Source organism: Poecilia formosa, unplaced genomic scaffold, assembly GCF_000485575.1.
Source record: "Poecilia formosa unplaced genomic scaffold, Poecilia_formosa-5.1.2 Scaffold147, whole genome shotgun sequence".
Taxonomy (NCBI): domain Eukaryota; kingdom Metazoa; phylum Chordata; class Actinopteri; order Cyprinodontiformes; family Poeciliidae; genus Poecilia; species Poecilia formosa.
Genome location: NW_006800086.1, coordinates 1,573,592 through 1,597,868, shown reverse-complemented (window position 1 = coordinate 1,597,868; position 24,277 = coordinate 1,573,592). Strand labels below are relative to the sequence as shown.

The following is a 24,277-nucleotide window of genomic DNA, read 5'->3' as shown; positions in this document are numbered from 1 at the left end:
TGTTTGACCAGCCAGCAAACCCGCCTGAAGTAAAACTGAGAATTTATTGGGTTTAACCAACAAAGACTAGACCCAACAATGCAGATGATCTAAAGGCCACTATTAAAGCAACCTGGGCATTATTGTTTTAAAAATTGTGTTATTGGCATTATGTAGAGTTCCAACTTTCAGAGAAACTGAGTTTTGGAATCACATAAGCTGATTTATGCTAAAAATTAACAGGAATAAGTACAACTAAATACTCAGGTTCTTAAATATAAAAGAAAAAAAAAATCCACTTCAGCCACTTCAGTAAAGTGGCAGAAATAGGACATGCTGTCACATTCAAATATGGATTCCAATGAGGATCAGTTGTCGGATTAAAAGCTCCTTTTGGAAATAACCTTTAAAAGCGTAAACATTTTTTACATTTCCAATAAAAATAATCAGATGTTTTCATTAGCTATAATGAAAGTGCAGAAAAACAATTACTAGAAATAAAGGCTTGAAAACATCATGATAGTGTAACATATGCAGATTAAAGATATGGTTCATATCTTTAATCTGCATTAAACAAATAGATGTGAATGAAACTGCGAGCTGCGACCTCCGACTTAAACACAAAGGCAATCAAACCCATTTAAAAATCGTCAGAACGTTTGTTAAAAACATCACAGAAGATGTGTGTAGAGATTAATAACAATGATAGTTTATTTACGTTCCAGATCTGTTTGCATTGCCTTTGACATTTTCCCTGCTTCTAAGACAGACAGTTACAGTACAGTAGCATACAATATCTGTATTTTTATTCAGAACACATTTTGAATGATGGCTTAAAAACAAAAAGAATCAATGAAGGAAAAAGAAAAACAGAGGAAAGAGAATGAGATAAAAATAAATTTACACATGTTCTAGGTAATATATTACACTTACACAAAATGCTATGTTGAGGAATCCACATTACAAGTTCCCAGTGAATCATACTTCAAAATGCTACAGCGACACAAATATAGAAGTAAAAATAAGGAGATGACGTAATAAACACGAGCCAAAAACAGAGCCTACCTTTAATGTGAGACAGAAATTAACTTCACAGTGTATAATAGGAAACTGATCATTTTTATAGACTTCTTTGAAACGTAATTTTACAGTGAATGTCTTCAAATCGCCACCAGTCTAAAAAAAGACAATTTTTCAACTTAATATGGCAGGACAAATGGAGAAAAACAAAGTCTGAGATGCAAAAAAATAAAAAGACCCCAAGCGAAAATGTGTTCGAAACACTATTGCAAAGAGTTTGTCGGTTCAAGTACACAACTGCAATCTGAATCTAAAGCTGTGTGTAAAGCACTGTGCACCGAGAGAGAGGGAGGGAGGGAGAGAGGGCAACCTTCAGCGGCAGTTCGGACAAAAGGCATTCACAAGGTTTAGAGTTGCATGAGAGCCACGTTAAGTGTGATCTGGTCCTAAGGATTTCCTTCTGGATTGTTTTTTTTTTTTTCTCTTATTTTAACGAGGTTGCTCTTTGTGTTAAATCAAGCAAAGGATGCTTGCTTGCTTTTCCGTTTGTGGTCATATCGATATTTCTATGATTCCACCTTGGACGGTGGGAAGCTGAGCGAGGTCGGAACGTTTCCTCCCAGAGAGAGAGAGAGAGAGAGCCTCTTCCGCCGCTCCGCCGTAGCCACGCGAGTCGCCGTGAGGCGCTCTAACCCGCAGCGGACCTCTGGCGCCCTCATGTGGAGCTGTACAGGGAGATCTGCTGCACCTTGCCGAGCTGCGTCAGCAGCCGCTTCATGCGGTGTTTGAGCTGAGGGAGGCGCGCGAGAGGCTCTGGAGGCTCCAGCTCCCCGGTGTAGTCCAGCCAGCTTTCCAGCACTGAGGAGGAGAAAAGAAGAAGGTCAGAGGCTAATGGAGGCTTTTGATCGGCTCAAACGCAGCACAAATATATATATTTTTTCCCCCCCCTTTACCGTCCAACTCTCGTTCTATGAAGTCCATCCTATGAGAGACTTCGTCCTGGACAGCGTCAATGTGATCCAGCAGGTTGATTTGCCACTGTTGGTACTGGCCGTTATCTGCCAGGTCTCTCCCATCATCCTCTCTGCTCTCAGCGTGCAACCATGACACACCCATTAAAGCCTATGATCAAATAAAGACGAGGCATATTTAGTTTCAGTAAATATTTTCAAAATAGTGCAACATAAATTAATTCACTTTGCTTTTTACAAAGTTCTTTAGGTCATATCTAAAATGGCTCAGATACTCAAAGATCCAATCTTCTAAAAATTCAGTGAATGCAACATGACAAGGTACTACCAGGCCACTGTAGCGACAACAATCTTCAATGTGGAAGTTGTTATTGAAAGTTTGCCATACTTAAAACAGGTTTCATACACTTTTTCCACAGTAAAATTCAAGCACTTTTCAAGCAGTTTCAAGGAAACTTTTCCAGCAACACACTTTGGAGATAAAAATAAAACAAACTAGAGACAATTTCAATTCACTATTGTTATTATGTGTTTATTGCTACCAATAATGTTAGTAGTTTAGTGCTACTTATTAGTTTACGTTAGAAGGAATAACGTAAACTAAAATAACAAAATTTGATGTTTTGAAATGGAACTGCTGCCAACAATGCTAACCGCGCCATCAATAATATAATGTAGACGCTAACATTATTTACAAAAACTGATTCAGACATTTTAGATTGAAGTTTGAATAAATTTATTTTTCCAGATGCCTTTTTGTTATTGTAGAAATGTCAGTGATAAACTTGAAAGGACACATAACTTTTGGAAAAAAAATAATTAAAAATGAGCTATAGATCACAAATGAACAGGCATGAATAGTTTTAGTCCAAATTTATGAGAAAAAGTATATTAAAATCTGACTAAAATAAGTTCACCAAACTCAGATTCAGAACAACACAGCATGCTGGGAGACATAGGCGCAACCTCTCACAGCTAAGCTAAGCTAGGTTAGTGGCATCAAGTACTTCACTCATTCTTTAGTTACCTAGCAACAACCTGTTGAGAAACTTGCATAGCTACAGTGCCTCATAACTGTTTAAAAATATTTTTTTAAAAATCAACTGCGTGAAGTGAAATGTCTGGATAAAAGAAGAACGGTCCCATCAGCAGTTTGGGAGTATTTCAGATATTTAAAACAAAAAGAAAACCAATAATTATCAATAAACCAATGTGAAATGCTTATGTTGCGATACGTTTTTCAATCATATCGATTTTTTTTTTTTTCTTTACAGAAAGTAACTTTTGGAAGAGTTTTCCCTTCAGGAACTAGCGCCATGAATCCGAACCTTGTTGCTGTTGCCCGTTGACTTGGGCCTGTCCATGTCCAGGAGGCTCCCAAAGCGCTGCTCCCGCTCCAGCAGCTCCTCCGTGCTCCTCATGCTGTCCTCCAGCTCGGAGCCCTGCCTGGTCTCCACCACCAACCGCTGCTCCACGGCCGGGTAATACGTCCGCGGCTTCTGGTAGCAGTGTTCGCTGGTGATGTACGAGTCCTGGAAAGACGGGAAGGGGGAGGAAGAGCTGGAGGACGACGAGGCGGCGGAGGCTGCGGCCGTGGCGGCCCGGCTCAGCTTCTCCAGCGCATTGGACATCAGGATCTCCCCCCTGCTCATGTCCTCGTCGGGGGTAAGCGGGGACGGGGCCGTGTTGCTGCCGCGGCACGAGTCCGAGCCGAGGCGCGGCCGGTCGAAGTGCTTCCATGGCTGCTGCCATAGCCTGAGGTCGGGGTGAGTGCTGCTCCTGCAACGATCCCACAATGAAGCTTCTAGAAAATACACGACGGCGCCGTTTAAAGCCTTGGACTCACTGTAAGACGCTCATCTTAAGCTGCAGTCCGTTGAGGATCTCCACCACATGGTGCACGTCCCCCAGCAGCTGGTGGGTGGTGGTGATCTTTTTGGCGTTCTGGTGGGAGTAGTTGTCCTCCAGGAAGGAGAGGCCGTACATGTGGCCGTTGGTCAGCCACTCGCGGTCGTACCAGTAGCGCAGACTCTGCCTCTGACCTAAGATGAAGAACAACGTTTCTTACAAACTGCTGAGTTCTTTTCCGGTCCCGAGTGGCATCTGATTTTAAACAGACTTCCCCAACTGGAGCTGCATTTCTGTTTACAGTAAAATTGCGCAGATTGAATCGATTACTCCGGTTTTGATAAAGCTAGTGCTTTTCCGTAGAAAGTTTTTGAGCGAGGATGAGGTGGTTATTCAGCTGCATCGAAACGCTTTTTTCACATCATGGGAGTCAAGTGACCAGCCGGATGTTACTACTGATGGAAACGTCGAAGAAGACAACAGGAAGTCGTCTTCTTCGTGGTTTGTTTGGACAAAGTGCATCAATCAAACCATCAAGGATAACTACTTTTTGGACGAATTATCTTCTTACAAATATATTTGTCATCCGTTTCTTTATAAATAAACTGTTCTGCATTTATGTGTCTGATGCAAGCAGATCTGTTTCTTTCTAGCAGGTAACTGCGCGTCGGTCTCACCTGGCGGATCTCTGCAGATGTAGCAGGTGTATCTGTCCGGGACGTTGTCCTCCATCAGACCCATGCAGGTGCCGTGCTGCCAGCACAAACAATCCTCGCACTGATGAACGGGAGAAACGCGTTAGCTGAAAGCCGCGTGCTTTAACACGACCGAATCGTGTCGAGAAGCGAAGCAAAAACCAGCACAACCTGAATCATGAAGTCGTTCTCCTCTTCCACCTCGCAGATGCAGCGCACGATCTCCTGGTCGGTGGAGTCCAAAGCGCCAGAGTCGACGCTGAGGGGAGGCGTGGTGACGTCCAGGTCCATGTCGAAGTCGTCATCGCTCCAGCCGCAGCTGTCGGTGGACCAGTCGCTGATGCTGTCCTCGTCTGTAGGGGCAGGGAGGAGCACAACCGCTGGACTTCAAAAGGGGTTTTCCTTTGTCTATTCTGCCGTGTCAGGATGTAAAAGTAGCCAGAAGCTGCTCGGTAATTGGATGATTTAATGGGAATCTGCAGGTTAAACCATGAAGCAAGCCACTGCAGCAGAGAAAAGCTCAGGATTCAACCAACCATCAGTTTGATATTAGATATTAATGTCAGCGATGCACAGAGAAACCTGCTGGTTGGAAATAATCAGAAAAAAATCCAACCCTTTTCTGATCTCTGGCTCTACTAGGCTGGTGTGACAACACTCTTCAGAGTGGAAGTTGTTACAGTAGGAAGCAAATTTAGTACTGATTGGATTGAGTGGTGTTTAAAAATTCATTAACAGCCAGCAGAAATGTTGTAAAAAGCTATTAAAAACAAGCAAACACAAAAAATATATCCTACTACAAATCAGGACATTTCGTGTTCATTCAAACCAAGCAACACGACAGTTTGGATAAGTGGATTAGTTCAGGGCCTTCCAGCCTCAGCCTCTGGGAAATGAGCCCTTTACAAACTCACAATCTTACTAAACATGTAACACACATCAAATTTTACAATGTCTTTCCTCACTTTTATTCTCCATTTGATAATTATTACATTTGTTTAGCATAAACGACGACCAAGTTGCTACGCTAGCTTGAGCAGCAAAGCAGTTTGATGATTGTGACTGGAAGCCAATCAAAACGATGAGCATGGCAAATAATGTTTGAAAAAAAAATATTTTAGCTAATAAGTTATAAAGATTGAAAAGTATATTAGATGTCGTCACATCTGCATATTTTGTAAGTCTTTGCGAGTAACAGTACAGCAGTGAGCCACACTGTTGTTTTGTAGCCACATTTAGCTGCATTTAAGATGGAAAAAATTAAAATAAATAAATTCGGATTTGGCGGTTTGGGTTTTAGGAAAAAAAAAAAGTGATCGGCCAGGAGCACTGCTGTTTCTGCTTGAATGAAGCAAAATATAAGACAAACATACCTAACAGTTCCAGGTGGAACTATTTCTAATTAAACTTTTTGTTTTATAACACTTAACTGAATGTTGAAGCACTTCAGTCAAGTTCTGTCATTTTGTTTTAAATCTCCCATCATCTACATTATACCCAGTAAAGCTTGTTGCTAATATAACATGTTAAATGATGCTTAAAACGTCATTTCCAAATCATTTCTGCTCCACTTAACTCTGATAAAACCCTGTTTCACAGCGACACTATTAACCCCATATATTCTCATATATTTAAAGAAATGTGTGACCTATCAGAGCAGAAATTCTAGAAAAAAATATTTTGAATGACGTTAATTTCTCAAAGAAAAACTGGGCTTTAATTTGAATTAAAAAAAATGCTTCTATTGCTACTAGAGGTAAAACAAAATTGCCCCAAATCTCTGATGCGTCTCTGGTGCAATATTTGCATCTTGTACTACATTAGATATTATTTGCAAAGCTGGCAGCATGGCTGATTGAATCCCAAGCGAATAAAAGACGAGAGGAGGGAGCAGCTGTCAAACACACTTACTCAAACTGAAGCGTATACACACACACACACACACAGTTATAGATATACCCACCATCGACAAGTATCTGCTCTGTGTAGCTGTGTCCGGGCCTGCTGGGGTAGGCCTCAGGCTTGTGATTGTGTGAGAGGGGGAATTTGAGTGGCAAATTCAATTTGGAGTGAAGACCCAATACTGAGATGTCAATATTCTCCTCACTACCAGTGTTTTCTGTTAATACAGGGAGGGGTGGGGAGCAGATGTGAAACAAAAACGTCAGCTGTGGAAATGCTCAACAAAACGCCCATCAGCAGGCGACAAAATGTGGCACAAAAAAAACAAAAACAAAAAACAAAACATCGTTGGTAGATTACAGACTCAACAACAACCAGGGACAACAAGTTCTCACACAGTTGGTTAGAAGTAGGGCTGGCCGATAAATCCATTTTATCGATTAATTAAATATTTGGCTTAAGATTTCATTTTGGGAAAAAAATAAAAAAACATTTGCACTTTTTTCAACCAACCAACTTATTGGGTTTCCATCTTTAAGGGTGATGTCAGCGCGCCCATGGCGGCCATCTTGATTAACGAGCGTATTTTACAGCTTCTACTTAACTGGACTTTAATTCAAGTCAACTCTGTGACAAAATGTAAGGGCCAGATTACACTTTCATTACAAGAATGAAGTTATAATATTACAAAAATACAGTTATATGAGTATAAAGTCCCATTTCCTGAATAAAGTCGTAGTATTGGGGGGAAAAAATGAAAAAATAGAACAAATTATCCCAGCTTTGTTTTATTAAAACAACTTTTTTGGAAGATGTTTTTCCCTGAATCATTGCCTCTTTTTTCTGCTAATATGACTGCATTCTCGAAATTAAACAAAAGATTCTTGAAGTCTGGCCCTAATACGTCATTGTACGACTCACAGAAGGGATGACTGAAATAACAGTTTTGAAAATGTTTTCTGTTGTTTGGGGGGAAAAAATTTAGCAAAGAAGACAAAAGCAAGGGGAGAAAAAAAAGTTAAAAAATTGGAAAGAACAGATTTTCTTTCTGCAAAATACAACTATCAAATAATTTTTAAAAATGGGGATTTTATTTTTCAGCCATATTGCCCAGTCACAGTTAGAGGGAGGCAGCCTGTACATACATCCCAAACACAGTATAGGTTTGGAACATAGAGATGAATGTATGAGTCCAGCCAATTAAATCACAAAAAAGCCCATGAACTATAAAAAGAAATTATCTGACACATCCTGGTAGTCATGTTGGAGAGACAAAGCAGCCAGAAATGTTCCACTTCTCCCACACACCAGCTCAGTCACCGCACCAAGAGGAGTGAATGGAGCGCTTTGTGCTTTTAGCAGGCCAGCCGTCACAGCAAGCGCGCATGCAGAGCAGCAGATGATTGACCTCGCCCAGCTCTGGGGACCTGCTTCTTACCAGACTTGGCCTTCTTTTTCTTCTTCTTCTTCTTTAGCTTAATGCGGAGGAAGTCCTTCTGTTTGGGTTTCTCTTTGGGCTTCCCTAAAGATCATGAAATAAACATTAAAGGCCATGTGAACACAGAGACTTTCAGAAAGATTGGACCTCTGGTGCAAAAAAGATGAAAAAGAAATTAATCTTTTATTGGAAGAGCATAATTTAGCTGTGATAAAAGAACAAAAAAAAAAAGACACATATTGGGATCTCTAACAATTCTAACTTAACTCCAAGTGTATTATTTTTGCCATTAATGTTTTGCTTAAATGAAGCTATGGCTTCTAAATCAAAATCTATTTAAAAATGTTACATGCAACACAAAGATCATATTTTACAAGCTTTCTGGTTTTCTTCTGTCATCATGAGACAACCCTAACCCCTAACCTCTTGGTGAACCCAAATGTGCTTTTAATGACTGTTATCATAACTTTGCTAAATACAGAAAGTGTTTTGAAATGAAAACTGGCCTGGATTCTGTTTTTATTGCCAAGAACAGAAAAAATACTTGTTCAGTTTTCTTTGTTAAATCAAAGGTACTGGCTGCCTTTGATTTAACAAGGAAAGTGAGCAAAAATCATCTGAAGTTTCTACATGTCAACCCCAACAGTGGAAGATAAACAAGTAACATCATAAATGATTTAAGGCAAAGAAAACATACTTTACATGAGGAAAAAAAAATCAGGGAATAAAGATTAATATCCAACTACATTTAATCCGTTTTTCACTAAATAAAACACTGCATCACGCTCACCAATGTCAAAGCAAATCTTGTCAGTGTCCTTGTCCTGCAGCTGGCAGAGGTTCCTGTCCAGCTGGTTCTCCTTACTCTTCTCCCTCAGCAGCGCCCTCTGCTGGTGGCTGTGGGTGCTGACTGCAGGAGGGGCCGATGTGCGCCTGCCTGCAGCCTTAATGTCACCACGTGGAGCCGCAGCAGCTCCAACTGAGTCTGTAATGGAAAGAACTGGAATGAGTTCATGTACTGAGCAATTAAAGGATGTCACGATTCAGAAACAGCGAGTCTTATGGATGCATTACGACTGTTCATTCAAACATTGTCTTCATAATTTCAAGGAACCCAAGTAAGGATCCAAGTTACTGATTAATGGGTTAATCTAAAGTTGATTGATCTTATTGATACATTGAATAATTGATAAGGTCATTTCCCTAAAAACCTAAGGAAAATGGCCTTAGGTTTTCTCTTTGATTAAGACGACAACATTTTTTCAAAATATCAACAGTAATACTACAATTAAGAAAATTGCATTAGTATTTTTTGTCAGCAGTGTTACATACCAACATACTGGAGATTGTCGTTTTCTCACATTAAACTTTTACATATTTTTATTAGTTTTAAAAAATAGAACATAAACATAAACCTGTTGATGAAAGATGAAAAGAATAAGATGTGAAACACTTAATGAACAGAGAGAGGTTTGTGCTTATAGGCATCAAGTTCCCCTCCCCTTCACATTACAATTCTTCATGTTCTCGCAGCGATATTTTTGACTGAAAAGTTGACAGCGCTATTAAGGCGATAACTTAAGGAGCTTGTGTAGTGTTTATAATACAAAACAATCGTTTTAAGAGCATTTCACATCCCACACCGGACTTTATTTGGACCGTTTTTCTTTCCTTTTCCGGTATTCCCTGCCATCTTTAATTTCTGTATCAGCTGTGTCCGCTTATGGATGACCAGCGGCGCCCTCTGCTGGATGGTGGCTAAACTACACCACTAAAAGGAGGTCTCAACGGACTTTATAAGTTGGTCAATGTGAACAAATTTTAACCTAATAAACCATCAATCTGTGATTAACTGTCGGTAACCCTAAACCTGAGTGAAACTGGACAGGAACTCACGCATAGAGGCAGAAATGGTGCGGCGTCTCTTGGAGCTGTCCAGACCAGGAGCAGCAGCGGGTTGCTTGTCAGACGCCCTGGTCTGGACGCTCCTGGTGGGGCTGTGCGGTCCCTCCACAGGCAGCTCTTCACCGTGGTAATATTTCATGTGATAATGCAGCAGCTTTGCTTTACGGAATGACTTGGTGCAGCCTGGAGCGCCACACTTGAAGGGATTGTGGTCGAGGTTGATGGACAGAACGGGAGGAGGCTGGTTTTTGATGACTCGGTACACTAAATAAATAAAATGAGAACAAAATGGTTTTTTTTTTTGTTTTGTTTTGTTTTTTTTTTTAAAGCAGATAAAAACAACATACATGAGGACCATTTCACATAGACTTACATGGCTCTCGGCTGAATCTGTTGGGATTGTGGAAGCCCTGCTTCCGTACCGCTGAAAATATAATGAAAGAAAAATCCACCTTTTGAATAAATCGAATCATTTATTTTTTATTATATTCATTTTATTGCTGCTGTCGAGCCAAACGCTTACGTTTCACAAGCTGAGGAGGCGGTGCGTCTGCTGCAGGCTGCGCGCTCTCTGATTGGACGTTTGGCTTCTGCTCCGCATCGCCGCTGGATTCGGCTGTCGTCGTAGTGACAGAGTCCCGCTCCGTCTGCGCCGACAACTCGCTCTGCATCTCTGCGTATGGCTTGGGTGGCTCCGTGTATGGCTTTGTTACGCTCTGCTCCGACTCCTCCTCCTCCTTCTTCACATCTCCGTTCACGCGGCGCTCTCCCTCCGTCTCCTCCTCGTCGTCTTTTTCCACCTTCACGCCGTTCGTGAGTCCGGTTCCCTTCTCGGCGTCGGCAGGGTCGTTCGGCTCCGAGGTCTCCGACTCCTGTTTGGTAGTGGCGTGCTCGGCCTCGGAGACGCCGTTCAGTTTGGGGTTTTTGTCGTTCACCGCGCCCTGCTCCTGCTCTTCATCGTCGCTGTTGCTGTCCTCGTCCTGGTCCGAAGTGCTGCGCCGGGCGCGCTTGTTTTTGGGACAGCCGTTCTCCTGTGGCCTCCTCTCTCTGCGGTTCGGGGCCCTTCGCACCGCGTTCTTGTCTGAGGACCGAGATCTGCCCCCAGCTCCACCTCTCTATCAGAACAATTTAAAATAAATATAATAAATAAGTTCAGGGAATCGGCCAGAAGAAGCCACAGATATCAGCTGGACAGATTGTTACCTCTTTAATATAAGGCTTTACATGCATCCCCTTCACCGTCTGGATGACGCCGTCGTAGAACTTCACAGTGTAGGATGCTGAAGGTGAAAACACAGAAACTGAAGCAAACTATATTTTACACAATCTGGACACAAACAGCTCCATATCGTGTCTCACAAAAACTCCTTGATTTTTACTTCCTCGTGTTACGACTACAACATTCTGTGCATTTACTTGTGATTTTATCAAACAGAAGAGCACAGAGTAGCACATAACTGTGATGTTAAAGGAAATAGATTATTTCCTATAATTTTGCAACATTCAATTCACCAGAGTCTGTAATTATCCAAATCACATTTTTGCTGAATTTACAGCTGAAATGGATTTCGATTATGCAACCAAGAGAAATAACTTGATTTTTAAAAATAGGATACAGCAATAAATGCCAGATTTGAGCCATTTTTCTGTTTTTTTTGTTTGTTCATGGAATAATTCCATTTAATTTCCACAGCAGAATGACACTAAAAGTACCAGTCACTTTTGGATCTATTTTTTATGAGGCTGGAAACTGTGCAAATATCAAGAAACCGTAGCTATCATCTTTTTGAAATCGCTTTATTTTTTTCTTTTATATTAAAACCTAAACATGAGAATAAAAAAAAAGTAAATATTTATCAAAAATAAAAAACTGTCTTTTTTGAGGCTCTAAGTCTGTTTTATTTAGCTGGACTGACGGCCTGGTTGTAGCTTCATCAACTGAGAAGCTTCTCTTTCTCTTTCCCATCAGAAAAAAACATGTCAACAGCATGATGCTGCCCCCACCATGTTTCAAAGGGGAGATGTTGTGTTCAGGGTGATGTTTACAGTCAGATTAAATGACATAATTGGACTCTTATCTAAAAGAAGAGTGACTTCTAAAGGGAATTAGTTTATCTCTGGAGTGCCAAGGTAAACTGTGCTGAATACAAATGGATGTCACACTTTTTCCAGTCTATGACATCCCAATAAATCCATTCCAGTTTATTGCAACATGAGAAAATATGAATTACTTAAGAGGTCCAAACACTGTATATACATCTGGAGAAGCTGAAGCTACTCACCATCTTTATTGACTGAAATGACCTTGGCTGGGTAGAAACGGCAGTCGGACCAGCTGGCCAGAACCTTGTCATTTACATGAAAGCCCTGGAGGAAAGAACACAGTGATCTGAGCGACTTCTACTGGCGAGCCTGTGTTTTCTAAAAGCCAACAGAGAGCAGCACTGTTTTCTATAGCTTTGCTGAAGCTAGCATTTAGGAGGCGTAAACAAAACAAAGGTGGTGTGTGTTACGCCGTCTTACAGGTGAGCTGTCGTCGTGCAGGCCCTGCCGTCTCAGCTGAATTCTCTCCACGGGTCTCAGGTACGGACTGGTCCAGTCAAACCATTCATCGTAGCGGTGGCTCCACTGGCGGTAATGAATCAGTACTTTCTCATCGTCGTAGTCAATCTTCTCTATGTTGGCAGCATACCTTTAAAAATAAAAGTAAAAAAAAAGTTAATAATGCATGATTAGGAAATCATGCTGGGGCTCAAATCCCAATTTGTGTTGCGTTTAATATTTCCTACAGCCATCAAAATGCAACATAATGTGATCTTAGAGGGAAAGAAATTGATTTCGCTTGTAATGATTTCAGTGAGAGGCGAATCTGATGGGGCTTTGGGGAAAAAAAGCGAGCAGTTTACTGGCACAGGAAAAATGAAGAAATAAAAAATCTAAGATGTTTTTCCCAACCATAGCCAGTCAAATAAAAAAAAAGGAAAATATGCTACAAGAGGCTGAATGTGAGAAAATGAGGGAAGTGAAAGAATGAGGGGAGGAATGAGCGAGGCCATGACTCACCAGTTTTTGAGGCTGTCTCTGGCCTCGAGCTGAGCTCCCACCTCAAATGTTATCCCTCTTCTGTTAGGGGGCGTCTTACTCATACTGCCCACATCAAGGCTCCCTTCCTGCACAAACACACACACGTACACACATTAACCGACAACATACCAATGCAAAGCTACTCTTGTATAACCTTGGGTGTACAGAGACAACACAAAGCCGTCAAGGTCTCTGCAGGCGCTCGGCTCCACAGCCGGTCTACAGATTGTGGAAAAAACTCGGCTCTGTGAACCTGAGTGGCAGGTTTTTTCGCCGAGCAGGGGAAGTGAGACCAGCAACTTAACAGCAGAACAACGCTGCTGGAAAACACCGGAGAGCAGATTCCCTCTGCAAAAACACACAAGTCATACGTTACGCAGGCACCAACTAGAGAGACACACCATCTCAGCCGCAGATCAAAATGTAAAGTTACCCTTGATCAACTCTCACCTGAGATTTTCAGATCAAACACTAAATCAGATTTTTTTTTCTTATCAATAATAAAAACTTCCGCCATTTTCTCATTTGCTGCATAGAAACACAACAAGCAGCAGCGTAACTAAGATCGTGCTCAGAGGAGTCAGACGTCAGGGTGTAGCAGAGTTTGAAGTGGAGATTTTGAAAGCTTTTCTTTATAGTATTTTAATAAGATGCTTGATAAACTCCAGCTGTTTGAAGCACAAATTAAAGCCATGCACTGCTGCTGCACACCACCAGTCAGCTGGCTGAAAGCAGACCACTACACTGACTGTGATTAGTATTCAGATTTGGCAAAAAAAAAAAAAACACCCACAAAAATACAACTGAAACAAGCAGTTAGGTAACCGGTTAATTGCTAATTAAATTATTAGTGTTTTGTTCTGCTAGAGCTCAACAGGCACACGAAGAAAAACATCTTTAGCAGGTGCTTAATCTACATTTTTTTCTATATATAAGTCAAAACAATAAATTGCTGGATATTATTGGAAATGTAGCAGCATGCATAGATCAGGACTTAGAGCTATAGGTTTTGTTATTAGAATGTCACACTGACCAGAAAATAAATCAGATCAAGGTTACGGACACACGTTTTGATACACAGCTGAGGGTACTCTTGTCATTTCTTCCATTGCTGTCAGATTAAATTGCAATACTTCTATCAAATAACCTGTAGGAGGATTTTTTTATGCGTTACATTCCTTCTAACAAGAGAATCGGTACAAATCTGAATAGCAGGTCAGACCTCAATGAGAAGTGGAGACTGGCTTCAGCCTGGAAATCCCTGATCTAGTCGCTCTACTATGAACAGGGTGATGAAAACTGGACTAGTGAGGTGAGCCATGCCCCTGAAATGATGGTGAATATGTCCAGCGACGAGATATTCAAATGAGCATGTGTGACATTTGAAGAAAAACCCAACAATAAAAGAAGAAAAAAAAAACTACTATACCAGAGAAATATTCACTCCCCATTTCTGGAGAAGACATAAAACGACTAAAGACGGACCATTTTGACCGCCCGCTCCATTAAAAGCCAGCAGGAAGCAATCATGCGCCAAGCTGATTCCCGCATCGATTTCACCGCACGCTCCGTTAAATCCCACTCTGATTGTTTCACATGTACACGTTTCTAATGCTGTCGGCTTCGGTTTTAAGAAAGGCCTAAATGAAAGGAGATTCATTCAGTCGTTAAAGGGAGGAGGGCGAAAAAAAGGCAACCGCATCATCCCTCCTCCGCTAACAGAGCTTCTTTTGTTAAACATAAAAAAGCACGGCGGACACGCTGACATACCGGCGCCCTTTTACTAATAAGCAACGATAAACATTTTTAAAAAACGCCGGCAGCATCTTACTTCTCTCCCGCGTTCAGCCGCCTGATGAGGTTCGCCATAGTGGAGGTGTTAGCTGGCTTTCATCAATGCAACACACTGCAACCTACAAACCGGATATCTCCACACTCCCCGGCCCACGTGTTTTTCGATTTCGCCTAACAGACACAATAGGAGACAAAGACTGCCGTGGTCATCCTCGTGTGGCAGCTAAAATTCAGAGCACGACGTCAAAAAAGCATGGATAGTGATCCAGCCTGTGGAATACAATATTTAAAAATTGACCCGTTTGTTTTTATGGCCTGTAGAGAGCCAAAGATGACAAGACAGGCAGGCAGGGACGGAGGAAGCCGGGGTTAAGATGCCAAAACTGGGTCAGAGGCTCCGATTATTGGAGGTTTAAAAGGTGAGAGCTTAGCATATATGTTGTGTAAACATCAATTTACATATTAGTTAAGATTTAAGCAGGGGAAAGGTTACTTGGTGCGAACACAGTCTTCTTTATACGAAAGAACTACATACGTGGACAGGTTTCAGCTTTTATTTAAACTGATACAACGCGAACACGTGCTTAATTTCCAGGTAAGCCATTGTTGACCACTTCCACCGCTGCTGGCACTTTATTGTCCGGTGTTTTATAACCACAGGGCGCAGCAAGAGACAAACCAGCTGTACGTCAGTGGTTTAGAGAAACGTGATTGGTCGAGTCGGTGTAGCGTGGGCGGGTGCTCGCTGTAGCTCGCTGGCGATTGGACGCGCAGTTGTCAGTCACAGGGTGGGCTCTCCGTGGCCTCGCGCTAAGGCCTACCTCCTCGTACTTTTCCAACCGCGAACGAGCGGCGTGCAAATGCAAAACAGTAAACTTCTCCAACTGGGACACCGCACTCATATCTACGACTGCTCAGTCAGTAACAAGAAACGTACGCCAAAATATAGAAGGGTGAACTCATAAATAAGGAGCAAACAAATGTACTTAGAGGACATTCAATTATTTACTTCGTCACGTTTGTTTTGAACTCTCCAAGCCGACATGCGGCATCATACCAAGTGTGTGATGCAGCCACAAACAGGGCCTCATTTACGGCGATATAAACTCGGAGATGCGCCATACTAAGAGGATTTAAGCCTCTTACCTGTTCTCCAGTCACTATGTGTCAGGTTGAGCGAAAAATGTAGCCTGCAATCCCTTGACTGCGCAGATACAGCCGCCTCCGCCTGTCTGCTCCAAACCACGCAGTTGAATTTCTCTCGCTTGCATTTACCACCGGCGCGGGTAGTGTAAAAGCACAGTGCGCATGCGTGAACCACAAACTGAACTCTTGGTAATTTAATTATTTAGATAGATACGGTTGTTCCTTTATTTGGAAAATAAACAAGCTTAATATTCACAAACAAGGAAACTCTGAAGTCCAAATGCCATCTCCATATGCAGTGTCGGCCAAATATTGTATGAGCCCGAAGCAGAAGTAGAGTTGGGGCCAAATCAAATAATTTATTCAAATAAAAGTCGTAGATAAATTGTGGAATCGTGGTTCTAGACTATGTCTGTAATTTGTATGGGGAGTTCAGCATTTAAGAAAAGACTCGGTTAAAGTAGGAAGTCAGTACAAATTGTTTCTTACTGATTAATATGCCGTTACATTTGATATCACAATGAAATTTACCTCGAAACCATCAGAAATTATTTTAAATTAGCAACAGTAAATGACTGCTAACTGTAAAACGTGTTACATTTTTTATGCTACAACTTAAATCCTAAAGAAATTTACATTTTGAAATATATGTTTGAAAAATGCTAACGCTAGTTTTAATATTTTCCTCAATGAGAGAACATGCTCTCGTGCCCCCCCTGCTGGCCTGTGAACATAAAAGCAACGCACTGCCATGAAGCAGAAAGATAATCACTGAGTTGTTTTTTTTGATACATTTTTTCTACTTTGAAATATATTTTAACTCTCTAGAATTGTGGAGAAAACAAGAGGAATATTTTTATAGTCCTTTATTTTTGAAAATGCTCTGTAATTTCAGTTTTCTTTGAAGAAAGAGTTGATATTGGTTCAAATTAAAGCAGTGAGTGAATGACTGTAGATAATTTACATCAAATAGCCTCAGGAAGTTGAATAGTTGAATTCAGAAATTCTGAGAAGTAAATTAACAAAGCTGGTTGTTCTGGAAGGAAATGGCAATCATTTAACTTTTCTTTTTCCCTTCACTGACTAGAATAGAGAAAATGGATCCTTACTCAATTAATCCATTAAATTCTGTCAGGATGTATTAATAATGCATGGCCTTCTAATGGAACAGCTCCCATGCTGCAGGAAGTGGTTTCATGTAGAAAATGACTCATGGGGCTGATGTGGAAAGACATTAAAGTAGAACAATTAAAGCCTAAAAGTCAAGGTTGCTGCAGGCAATTCATTGATAACATGTGGTGCATTCACTGTGCCTCTGAAACAGGAACTAGGATTTCAGAATGACATCACATCCAACTTCATGTTTCGATCCATAAAAGAGACCGCAAGCATTTTTGAGACACACAGTTCTGCCAGAAACCTTTGTGGATGAACAGTCTGGTCTCTAAAGTTCATCCAGATGGACAGCACTCAAGTTAGAGAAACATCTGAACAGAGGTCATCTTTTGGGCTATTGTGAACCTGTTATAGTTAAACGTTACATAAAAATGCTATAAATGTTTAAAAACACATTTTTTCTTTGTCATCATGAACTTTTTAAAACCGTCATGGTTTAAAAACTTATAGGGAGAGGAAAAAGAGAATAATACTGTCTGGATACACTGTACACGCAGTCGCCATATTGGATTTTGATTATCATGGTTGATGAGGAATTTCTTTCCAAATCTTGTGTTGCATCTTCACAGAAACATTCCAGTTGTTTTTTAAACTTATGTGAAAGTTTTTCTGACTTGCCCCAGTTGCAAGTGAGAAAAACCAGTGCTAAGCTAATTACTATTAGCAATACAAATTAATAATACAGTTCTCAGCTATTATTCTATTGCTATGATCGTAGTTCAAAATTTCAACCAAAACATTAAAACTTTATTTTATTTTGAGATAATTTTCAGCTAATTTGTTTTATTCACTCTGCTGGGACTTTTTTGGAGTTGAATTAAAAATATACATTTTCTCTCTCTCATTGCCCCAATTTATCTTGGCAAGACCACAATCCACTTTATCAACAAATGAACAAACTTTTATTTATAGTCAGTCATTACAGAGAAGAAAGTCTGCAAACACACATATGCCGAAAGTGGTTTGAATCGGTTTTTGATAAAATGGCAAGCAGTTACAGCAGGAAAACGAGCTGTCAATCACAGCCTCTCACTTACGCTTTTTTTATTGCTCTTTACAGTGAAACCAAACCCTCTTCCATCCCCACAAACCATCCCACCCCGTAACCCAGTTAATCAGAATATACTTCTGGAAGGTTAGTACAAATTTCCACACAGAATTTATTTACAAACAGCTCAGTTTACATTTTTAAGAGAGTTCACTGACACTTCATTTTTCTCTGCAGGTGTTTTTAACTGAATTTCAGTCAGCGATATTCATCCAACACCCATTTTTCCCCCCGTAGGACCTGAGCTAAAAAAAAGAAAAAGAAAAAAAGAACAATTCCAACTGAAAGACTGACAAATAAAATACTTATTGCATAAACGGGCTTTGTGAGAGGTTCCATTTTGGGGAAAAAAAAAATTCTCTTTAGTTTTTGTTAAATGAAATGATCCCAAAAGCAGCCGTCAGTACAACCAATAAAAAGAGCTGAGGCAAACCTATCAATAAGACATGATTACAAGAGTTCTTTTAATTGACTTTCGGGTTACACAATAAAAAACAAAAACAAAGGTGTCTTCTGTTCACACTGATAAATCACACATGAATAAAACCTGAAAGCTGGGGGGAAAAAAGTTTGAACTGCTTAAATTATTTTTTCTTTTTTACAAATGAAGAATTTCAATCTTGAATCTCGATTCAGTCCCACCTTGCTCGACCAAGCTGTAACAGTAGTAGTAGCCCTATAGTTAGAAATAAAGCGTTGACCTGTTTTCACATGCTGCGGTTAAACAAATAGAAATCTGAACTGAAGCATCTTTCTGGAAATGGACCAAAGAAACAAAACAAAACAAAAAAAACCAAGCATTCACACACATGTTCTAAGAGCTGTAAAACATCACCTCAAGTTTCCAGTGTGACCTAAACAGAGACAGTGTTGATTTTTTTATTTATTTATTTTTCTCCGCTGGTTCGTCAATGTGTGACCGATATGTGCGCTCTGGGCGTTCCAGTGTCTACACCACGCCCTCGATGAACCCCGTGTCCAGGTGGACGATGAGCATCCGCAGGAAGGACATCTCTTTGCGCGTGTTCTCGAAGATTATGCGCGGGTCGTCCGAGTGGCACCGGAGACAGTTGGGGGCCATCACCATGGCCAGGTTGTTGACGTCCATCTTGGTTATGGCGACGTTGGACGGCTGGGCGAATACCTGGAGATGAAGCAGGTGTGAGAAGGAAAGAAAGACGAAGGCGCACTGTGTGGATGAGCCTTAATCTGCACTCTGTTCATGAGAAACTGGGCTGAAAAACTCCACCCAACAATTTGTGATTTTTATTTACTGAAGACGGTAAAAAAAAAATAAAATAAAATAAAAAATCATGCATTATGTTCCTTCAACTTCACAATTAGTGAATTGTATCACATAACTCCATATTTTCCAGACTCAAATTTCTACATTTTCCCCCCTCAGCATTTTCTAGAACATTCTGAGCACTTGAATAAAAATTATTAAACCTAAACTTACTTTAATCATAGTCATGTGTAATTATGTGAAGGTTCCACAAAAGCCGAGCCAAGCCAACTTTATCTATAGGGACTTTTAAACAGTTTGGGGGTTTTAAAAGTGGCAGTAACAGGAAGTAAAAGTCAAAATTTGCTTCCAAGTGAGATAGGGTCATTTCAAAGGTATTATGGCATTTGGACCAACTTGGACTCATCCTGATTCAAAGGCAGTACTTGGACTAAATGCAGATTCTTTCACTACAATTTTTCCACTTTGGTGCATTTGTTGTTTTTTTTTTCTTTCTTTTCTTTAAAAAATGTGGCTTTAGTGCTTTGTTTGTCCTTTAGACCTATTTTAAGGAACCACAGGTCCAGTTTAAGCTGAATTTAAGGTAGTTTAGAGAGTAAACAGGAAGTATGAGAGGTCATTTTTTGGTGGAAATAATATGCATTCAGACAGCAGCTGTGTATTGAGTGTATTTTTATGCAGATTTTTGAATTGTGTTAAAAATGGTCCTCAATTTTACTTTTTTTTTGCTCACATGAGGTGGAATTTTTGCTTTTCAAAAAAAAAAAAATAATGCGCTAAAGATGGAAACACATTTGCCGGATAAATTCTGAGATAACTAACTTTCCACTCCAGTCTGGGTGGAGGAGCATCTACTGGGAGTGGCCGGCCAGAGACACTCTTGGTAGCTGTGGAACGGTAGCGTCTACTGGTGGGCCCGTGCCATACCAGAGGCATGAAGGCCGATGGAGGAGAGGACTCTCAAATTCTCTGAAGTGTGGGGTCCATGCTAGTTTGCAGCCTCTACATCTGGATTGTTACATCCATAACATCAACATCCATAACATCCTGAATGCATGATCAACATCATGCATTCAGGATGAGTCGCTTCAAATTAGTGGATGGGGATGCGCCTGATTCACTTTTTTTACACTTTTTTTTGCAAAATGTTGTAAGTTTGCTCAATAACATAGCCGGTAAGTCAACATCAAACTAGAGAGGCACCGATCCAATATAAATTATCTATCAGTCTACATACTGGGGTGGGGGGAATAATGTACTCGATCAATAAAGGCAAATCTATTTAGTGTAATTCTATGCTGTGTGCTCGGAGTGACGTCACCCTTTATTATTAATTTTACATTATAATCACAATTCCTACCTGTACTTTCTGAGCCATTTGCAGTTTATTTTTTTATACGTTCAACCAAGGTTGAACCTATTGTTTGTCAATTTCAGTTTATTGTTTACTTTGGCTGTCCTACTCCTAGTTGCACTGACAAAACGAATTAAAGTCGTGTTGATTTTACATGTTTGACCAAGCTTGTGAAGCCATTGATGTATTTAAGTAAGCTGCACTGGTGCAGTTATCAAATATATTTGTAATTCAGTACATTTACATCTGTGTTTAAAAAAAACGTTTAAAATTAAACCATTTTTCAAATCGGCGGAGGCTAAACGTCAGATATCTATATTAGTATCGGAAAGAAAATGGGCCGGTGCATCCCTGTTCCAGACAGGGCAAAGATGGTGTGTGAGAAAAAGCTGGTTGTTACCTGAAGGAAGTGGATGAAGTAGCATAGAACCAGTCTGTTGAGTTCTGGTAGAGACTGCACCACGGCAATGGCCGCCACCGGGTCGTCGCAGTTGCTGATGCACTGCTTGTAGAAGTCCATCGGGATCAGCGGCTCCTCCAGTTCCCGATACCACAGCTTCATCAGAGAGGCTTCATCAAAAAGAAACCGTATTAATCCATAAAACCTGAGAGTGTGAATGTGAAAACGTCTCTGGATGATAAATACAACCCGTACCTGGAACGTTGGGGTCAGAGAGATTCTCTGGAATCCTCCACTGGTCCACTTGGAGCTTTAATGCGTTGACTTCATCAATGTCTCCAGGCACTCTAAAGACCAGAGAAAAACAAAAAGAGTTAGGATTTCAGCTGGGTCTTAAAAAGTCAGCAAGAATCCCAATGTTAGGCCTCAAAAAGGTTTAAATTTACATTTTAGCTCCTAAATGACATTTAGTCCAATTTTAACTTCATGTGTAGCTGCTCTGGCTGAGGTAGGAGGAACTGACCGGAGAAGATTGGCACTAAAGCGGCTTCTGCTCTGTCTGTTTAGGGAAATGAAATCAAAAGGTACTTTTTATATCATCCACTGCCAGCTTGTTTGACCAAACATACTGGGTGTGTGTGTATGTGGTACGTTAAAAAAAGATAAGCATTTGTTAAATAATTAAAATCCTATTTCAGATTATTTCATGTAAGAAAAAATGACTGTAAAACCAAGCTGGTGTATATAAATGGTCCCTCAACGTGTCACCCCCAAAACAGAAAAAAAAAAGTCAATCAAAAGAGTTGCACTCTTTGGCCACTAGAGGGACCTCCGTCTCTATTCCGCATGTCCCTCAGAGCAATTTTAGATTATATTTGTTGTGAATTGGTGCAACGTAAACACACACAATTCAATTAACCTGAATTAAAATGCAGCTTTTTAAACACAACCTCTTGATCCCAGCAGTCGTACTTTTACTGGAGATGAAAACCAAAACACAATGAAGTCATCATAACCAAACATGTCTTCCAGAGACGTTCCACAGCACGAAGTTTGTTTCGTAAAGGGATCTGATTTGTAAACATGAGGAGATCATACAGAATTCAATCCGACTGAAAACTCTCCACACACACACACACACACACCGCTGAGAGGCCCCCACGTGCTCTGCCGCTTGGACAGCAATGTAAACACACACATCACCCAGTGTCGCGTTACACAGAGCGGCTATGAGGAGCAAAGTTTGCTTAGAAACAGAAGGAATCACAAGACCACACACACACACACACACACACACACACACTTGTTTACACACACTACAGATGCAATAAAAGCCATCCATGTACTTTGTGAGAACCCCTTTTAATTAGCCAGACCGCCGCAGCGGCGCTCGTGTCGAGGCATGTCGTCGGCCGACTCGGGGTCCCGCCTCACCTGAAGATGCCCTCTGTCTGAGCCCCGCCTAGAGCCAGGACGTACTGGGACAGCTGGACCTGCACCCAGGGCAGCTTCCTGTCTGGGAAGAGCTCGCTCTGCCGCTCCATCACTTCCTCCAGAGAGCTGCCGAACAGAGACGGGGTGATGATGGCCCGTCTGCTGTGGTCGATCTCCTCCAAGGTGGGCTTACGCAGACCCTGCAGGGTAACAGGGAAGCAAGAGGTAGATTTACAATCTGAGTGTGTCAAGGAGACCCGAGGGTGTGGGGAGGGCAAATCACGGACAGGCCTGCAGGTGCGCTGCTGTGACTGGGTCTTGTGTTTACGTCTCTGCCTGTGACTGTTTCGGCACACCTGTAATTACGTCTCCCTTGCAGACGGATGATTCAGAGGAGGTTCGTACCTTCCAAACTGATTCGCATGTCCTGCATCATGTTCCTGCACAGCTTTCGCTTCAAAATTACACTTTAGTCAACTAAAACTTGCAGAGTTCTCAGGACTTTTAGCCACATGCTGAAAGTATCAAACTCTAATCCTGTGACTAAGGCTGTCGCAATAAGGAATAAATCTTTTAATAGCATTACAAATTTAAATGAGCGTGACAAATTTCATGCTTGTTTGCTTAATTTTTTAAAGTGATGCTGTCATTTAATATTAGTGAAGAGCCACCAGTTTGAAACATTTGACAGCCACTTTTACTTGCACTTTTATGTTTTGCAAAAGTCCTAAATGGCAGTTTTTCCCCATCTGTTTTAAAGGGCAATTTTATTTTGCTGAGTCCTCATAATGCATTTTAGTTTTTGTTTTGGTTGTTTTGTTTGTATTTTTTGGATATTTAGTTTTTGTTTTGGTTGTATTTTTTGGATATTTAAAATGTCTTCCAGATCCAGAGATAAATGTTCTTTGGAAACTAAAGTTTGTTAGTTTCTGGAACAATTAATTGTTCCGCCAAGTGTGTCACTGTGACATATTTACAGCAGGCAGACATTAAAAATAGAACCTGCATAAATCAGAGGATGGATAAAACAGCATGAACGGATGGACTAAAGGATGAACAGATGGTCAGATGGATGAGGGGATTGGTGAATGACGAATAGATGGATCAAAGGATGGATGTACAGGCAAGCAGATTGACAGAATGAATGGATGGACTACAATATGGATACCTGATGGGACTGATGGAGAATGAACAGAAATTGATTGAGAAAAGATGGATGGAAACCATTTTTGTTTCCCATCTTGTTTTTCCATACTGATTAGTATTTAGAAAACCTTAAATCACATTCCAAACTTTTGCAAATTGCCAAAAAAAAGAATAAAAGCTTCTCTGCCCTGCTTACCTTTTTGCCTCCAGTGATAGCCACCTTGAGCAGCTTCCGATGGCAGAATTTGGCATATGTGCTGACAGGAAGGCCTGCAGAGAACAGAACAAGCAAACACTTAGCACCAAAGAAAACCAAACTTCTCTGAAAACAAAAAAAAAAAAAAAAAAAAAAAAAAAAAAAAACAGACCCCCTTTCTCTATGTCCTCAAAAGATCCCAAAGTAAAAACTCTGGAAGCGTCAGTCAGCGTTGAACGCACAGAACAACAAATGATTTAGATTCTTTCCCACGAACGGGAACAGCAGTGTTTTTATTTCCCACAGATGTCAAACGGGAGGCAGAGTTTGGGAGGCGGGCGGCGGTAACTAGAGAGACATGTTGACGGTGCAACGCCGGCATGTGGGGATTAGAGCGTACCCGGTTAAACTGTCAGGCTGAGCCGAGATTTACTGCTGCTACAAAAAGCTTGAGGTACAATCCAACCCACACACACACACACACACACACACACA

General features: G+C 40.9%; 2 protein-coding genes across 6 annotated transcripts in view; both read right to left on the bottom strand.

Annotated features, from left to right (window-relative positions):
• Window positions 1-666: 666 nt before the first annotated feature.
• Window positions 667-15,934, bottom strand: LOC103145819 (PHD finger protein 20-like). 3 transcript variants are annotated; one of them, XM_007563428.2, is made up of 17 exons: window positions 15,783-15,934; window positions 12,822-12,928; window positions 12,282-12,450; window positions 12,041-12,125; window positions 10,962-11,038; window positions 10,282-10,873; window positions 10,132-10,182; window positions 9,750-10,022; window positions 8,644-8,838; window positions 7,854-7,937; window positions 6,477-6,632; window positions 4,685-4,866; window positions 4,496-4,595; window positions 3,817-4,012; window positions 3,299-3,749; window positions 1,953-2,121; window positions 667-1,857 (listed from the first exon to the last, which is right to left on the bottom strand). In XM_007563428.2, exons 2-17 carry the CDS (start codon window positions 12,902-12,904, stop codon window positions 1,715-1,717), a joined length of 3,006 nt encoding a protein of 1,001 aa, XP_007563490.1. In that variant the 5' UTR covers window positions 12,905-12,928; window positions 15,783-15,934; the 3' UTR covers window positions 667-1,714. The 3 variants fall into 3 exon arrangements, with proteins under 3 accessions (XP_007563490.1, XP_007563491.1, XP_007563493.1); XM_007563429.2 differs by lacking the exon at window positions 15,783-15,934 and adding an exon at window positions 14,674-14,773; XM_007563431.2 differs by lacking the exon at window positions 6,477-6,632 and having other exon boundaries at window positions 15,783-15,933.
• Window positions 15,935-17,834: 1,900 nt separating this feature from the next.
• arhgap46a (Rho GTPase activating protein 46a) overlaps window positions 17,835-24,277 on the bottom strand; it is a 52,787-nt gene continuing 46,344 nt past the window's right edge. For all 3 annotated transcript variants that reach the window (XM_007563426.2, XM_007563427.2, XM_016677089.1), the window contains exons 6-10: window positions 23,783-23,856; window positions 22,441-22,640; window positions 21,262-21,353; window positions 21,007-21,176; window positions 17,835-19,150 (exon numbers count right to left, since the gene is read on the bottom strand). In XM_007563426.2, the coding sequence (XP_007563488.1) occupies window positions 18,956-19,150; window positions 21,007-21,176; window positions 21,262-21,353; window positions 22,441-22,640; window positions 23,783-23,856 (731 nt within the window). In that variant the 3' untranslated portion in view covers window positions 17,835-18,955. The remainder of the gene's footprint in view (window positions 19,151-21,006; window positions 21,177-21,261; window positions 21,354-22,440; window positions 22,641-23,782; window positions 23,857-24,277) is intronic.

What these genes read in the sequence shown, in the direction of transcription:
- LOC103145819 (XM_007563428.2), bottom strand. Translation starts at nt 12,904, where the DNA reads ATGAGTAAGACGCCCCCTAACAGAAGAGGGATAACATTTGAGGTGGGA. An exon ending in GCCTCCTCAGCTTGTGAAAC is followed by an intron (nt 10,183 to 10,281) that starts GTAAGCGTTTGG and finishes TTATATTTTCAG; the next exon opens with CGGTACGGAAGCAGGGCTTC. An exon ending in CAGATTCAGCCGAGAGCCAT is followed by an intron (nt 10,023 to 10,131) that starts GTAAGTCTATGT and finishes TTATTTATTTAG; the next exon opens with TGTACCGAGTCATCAAAAAC.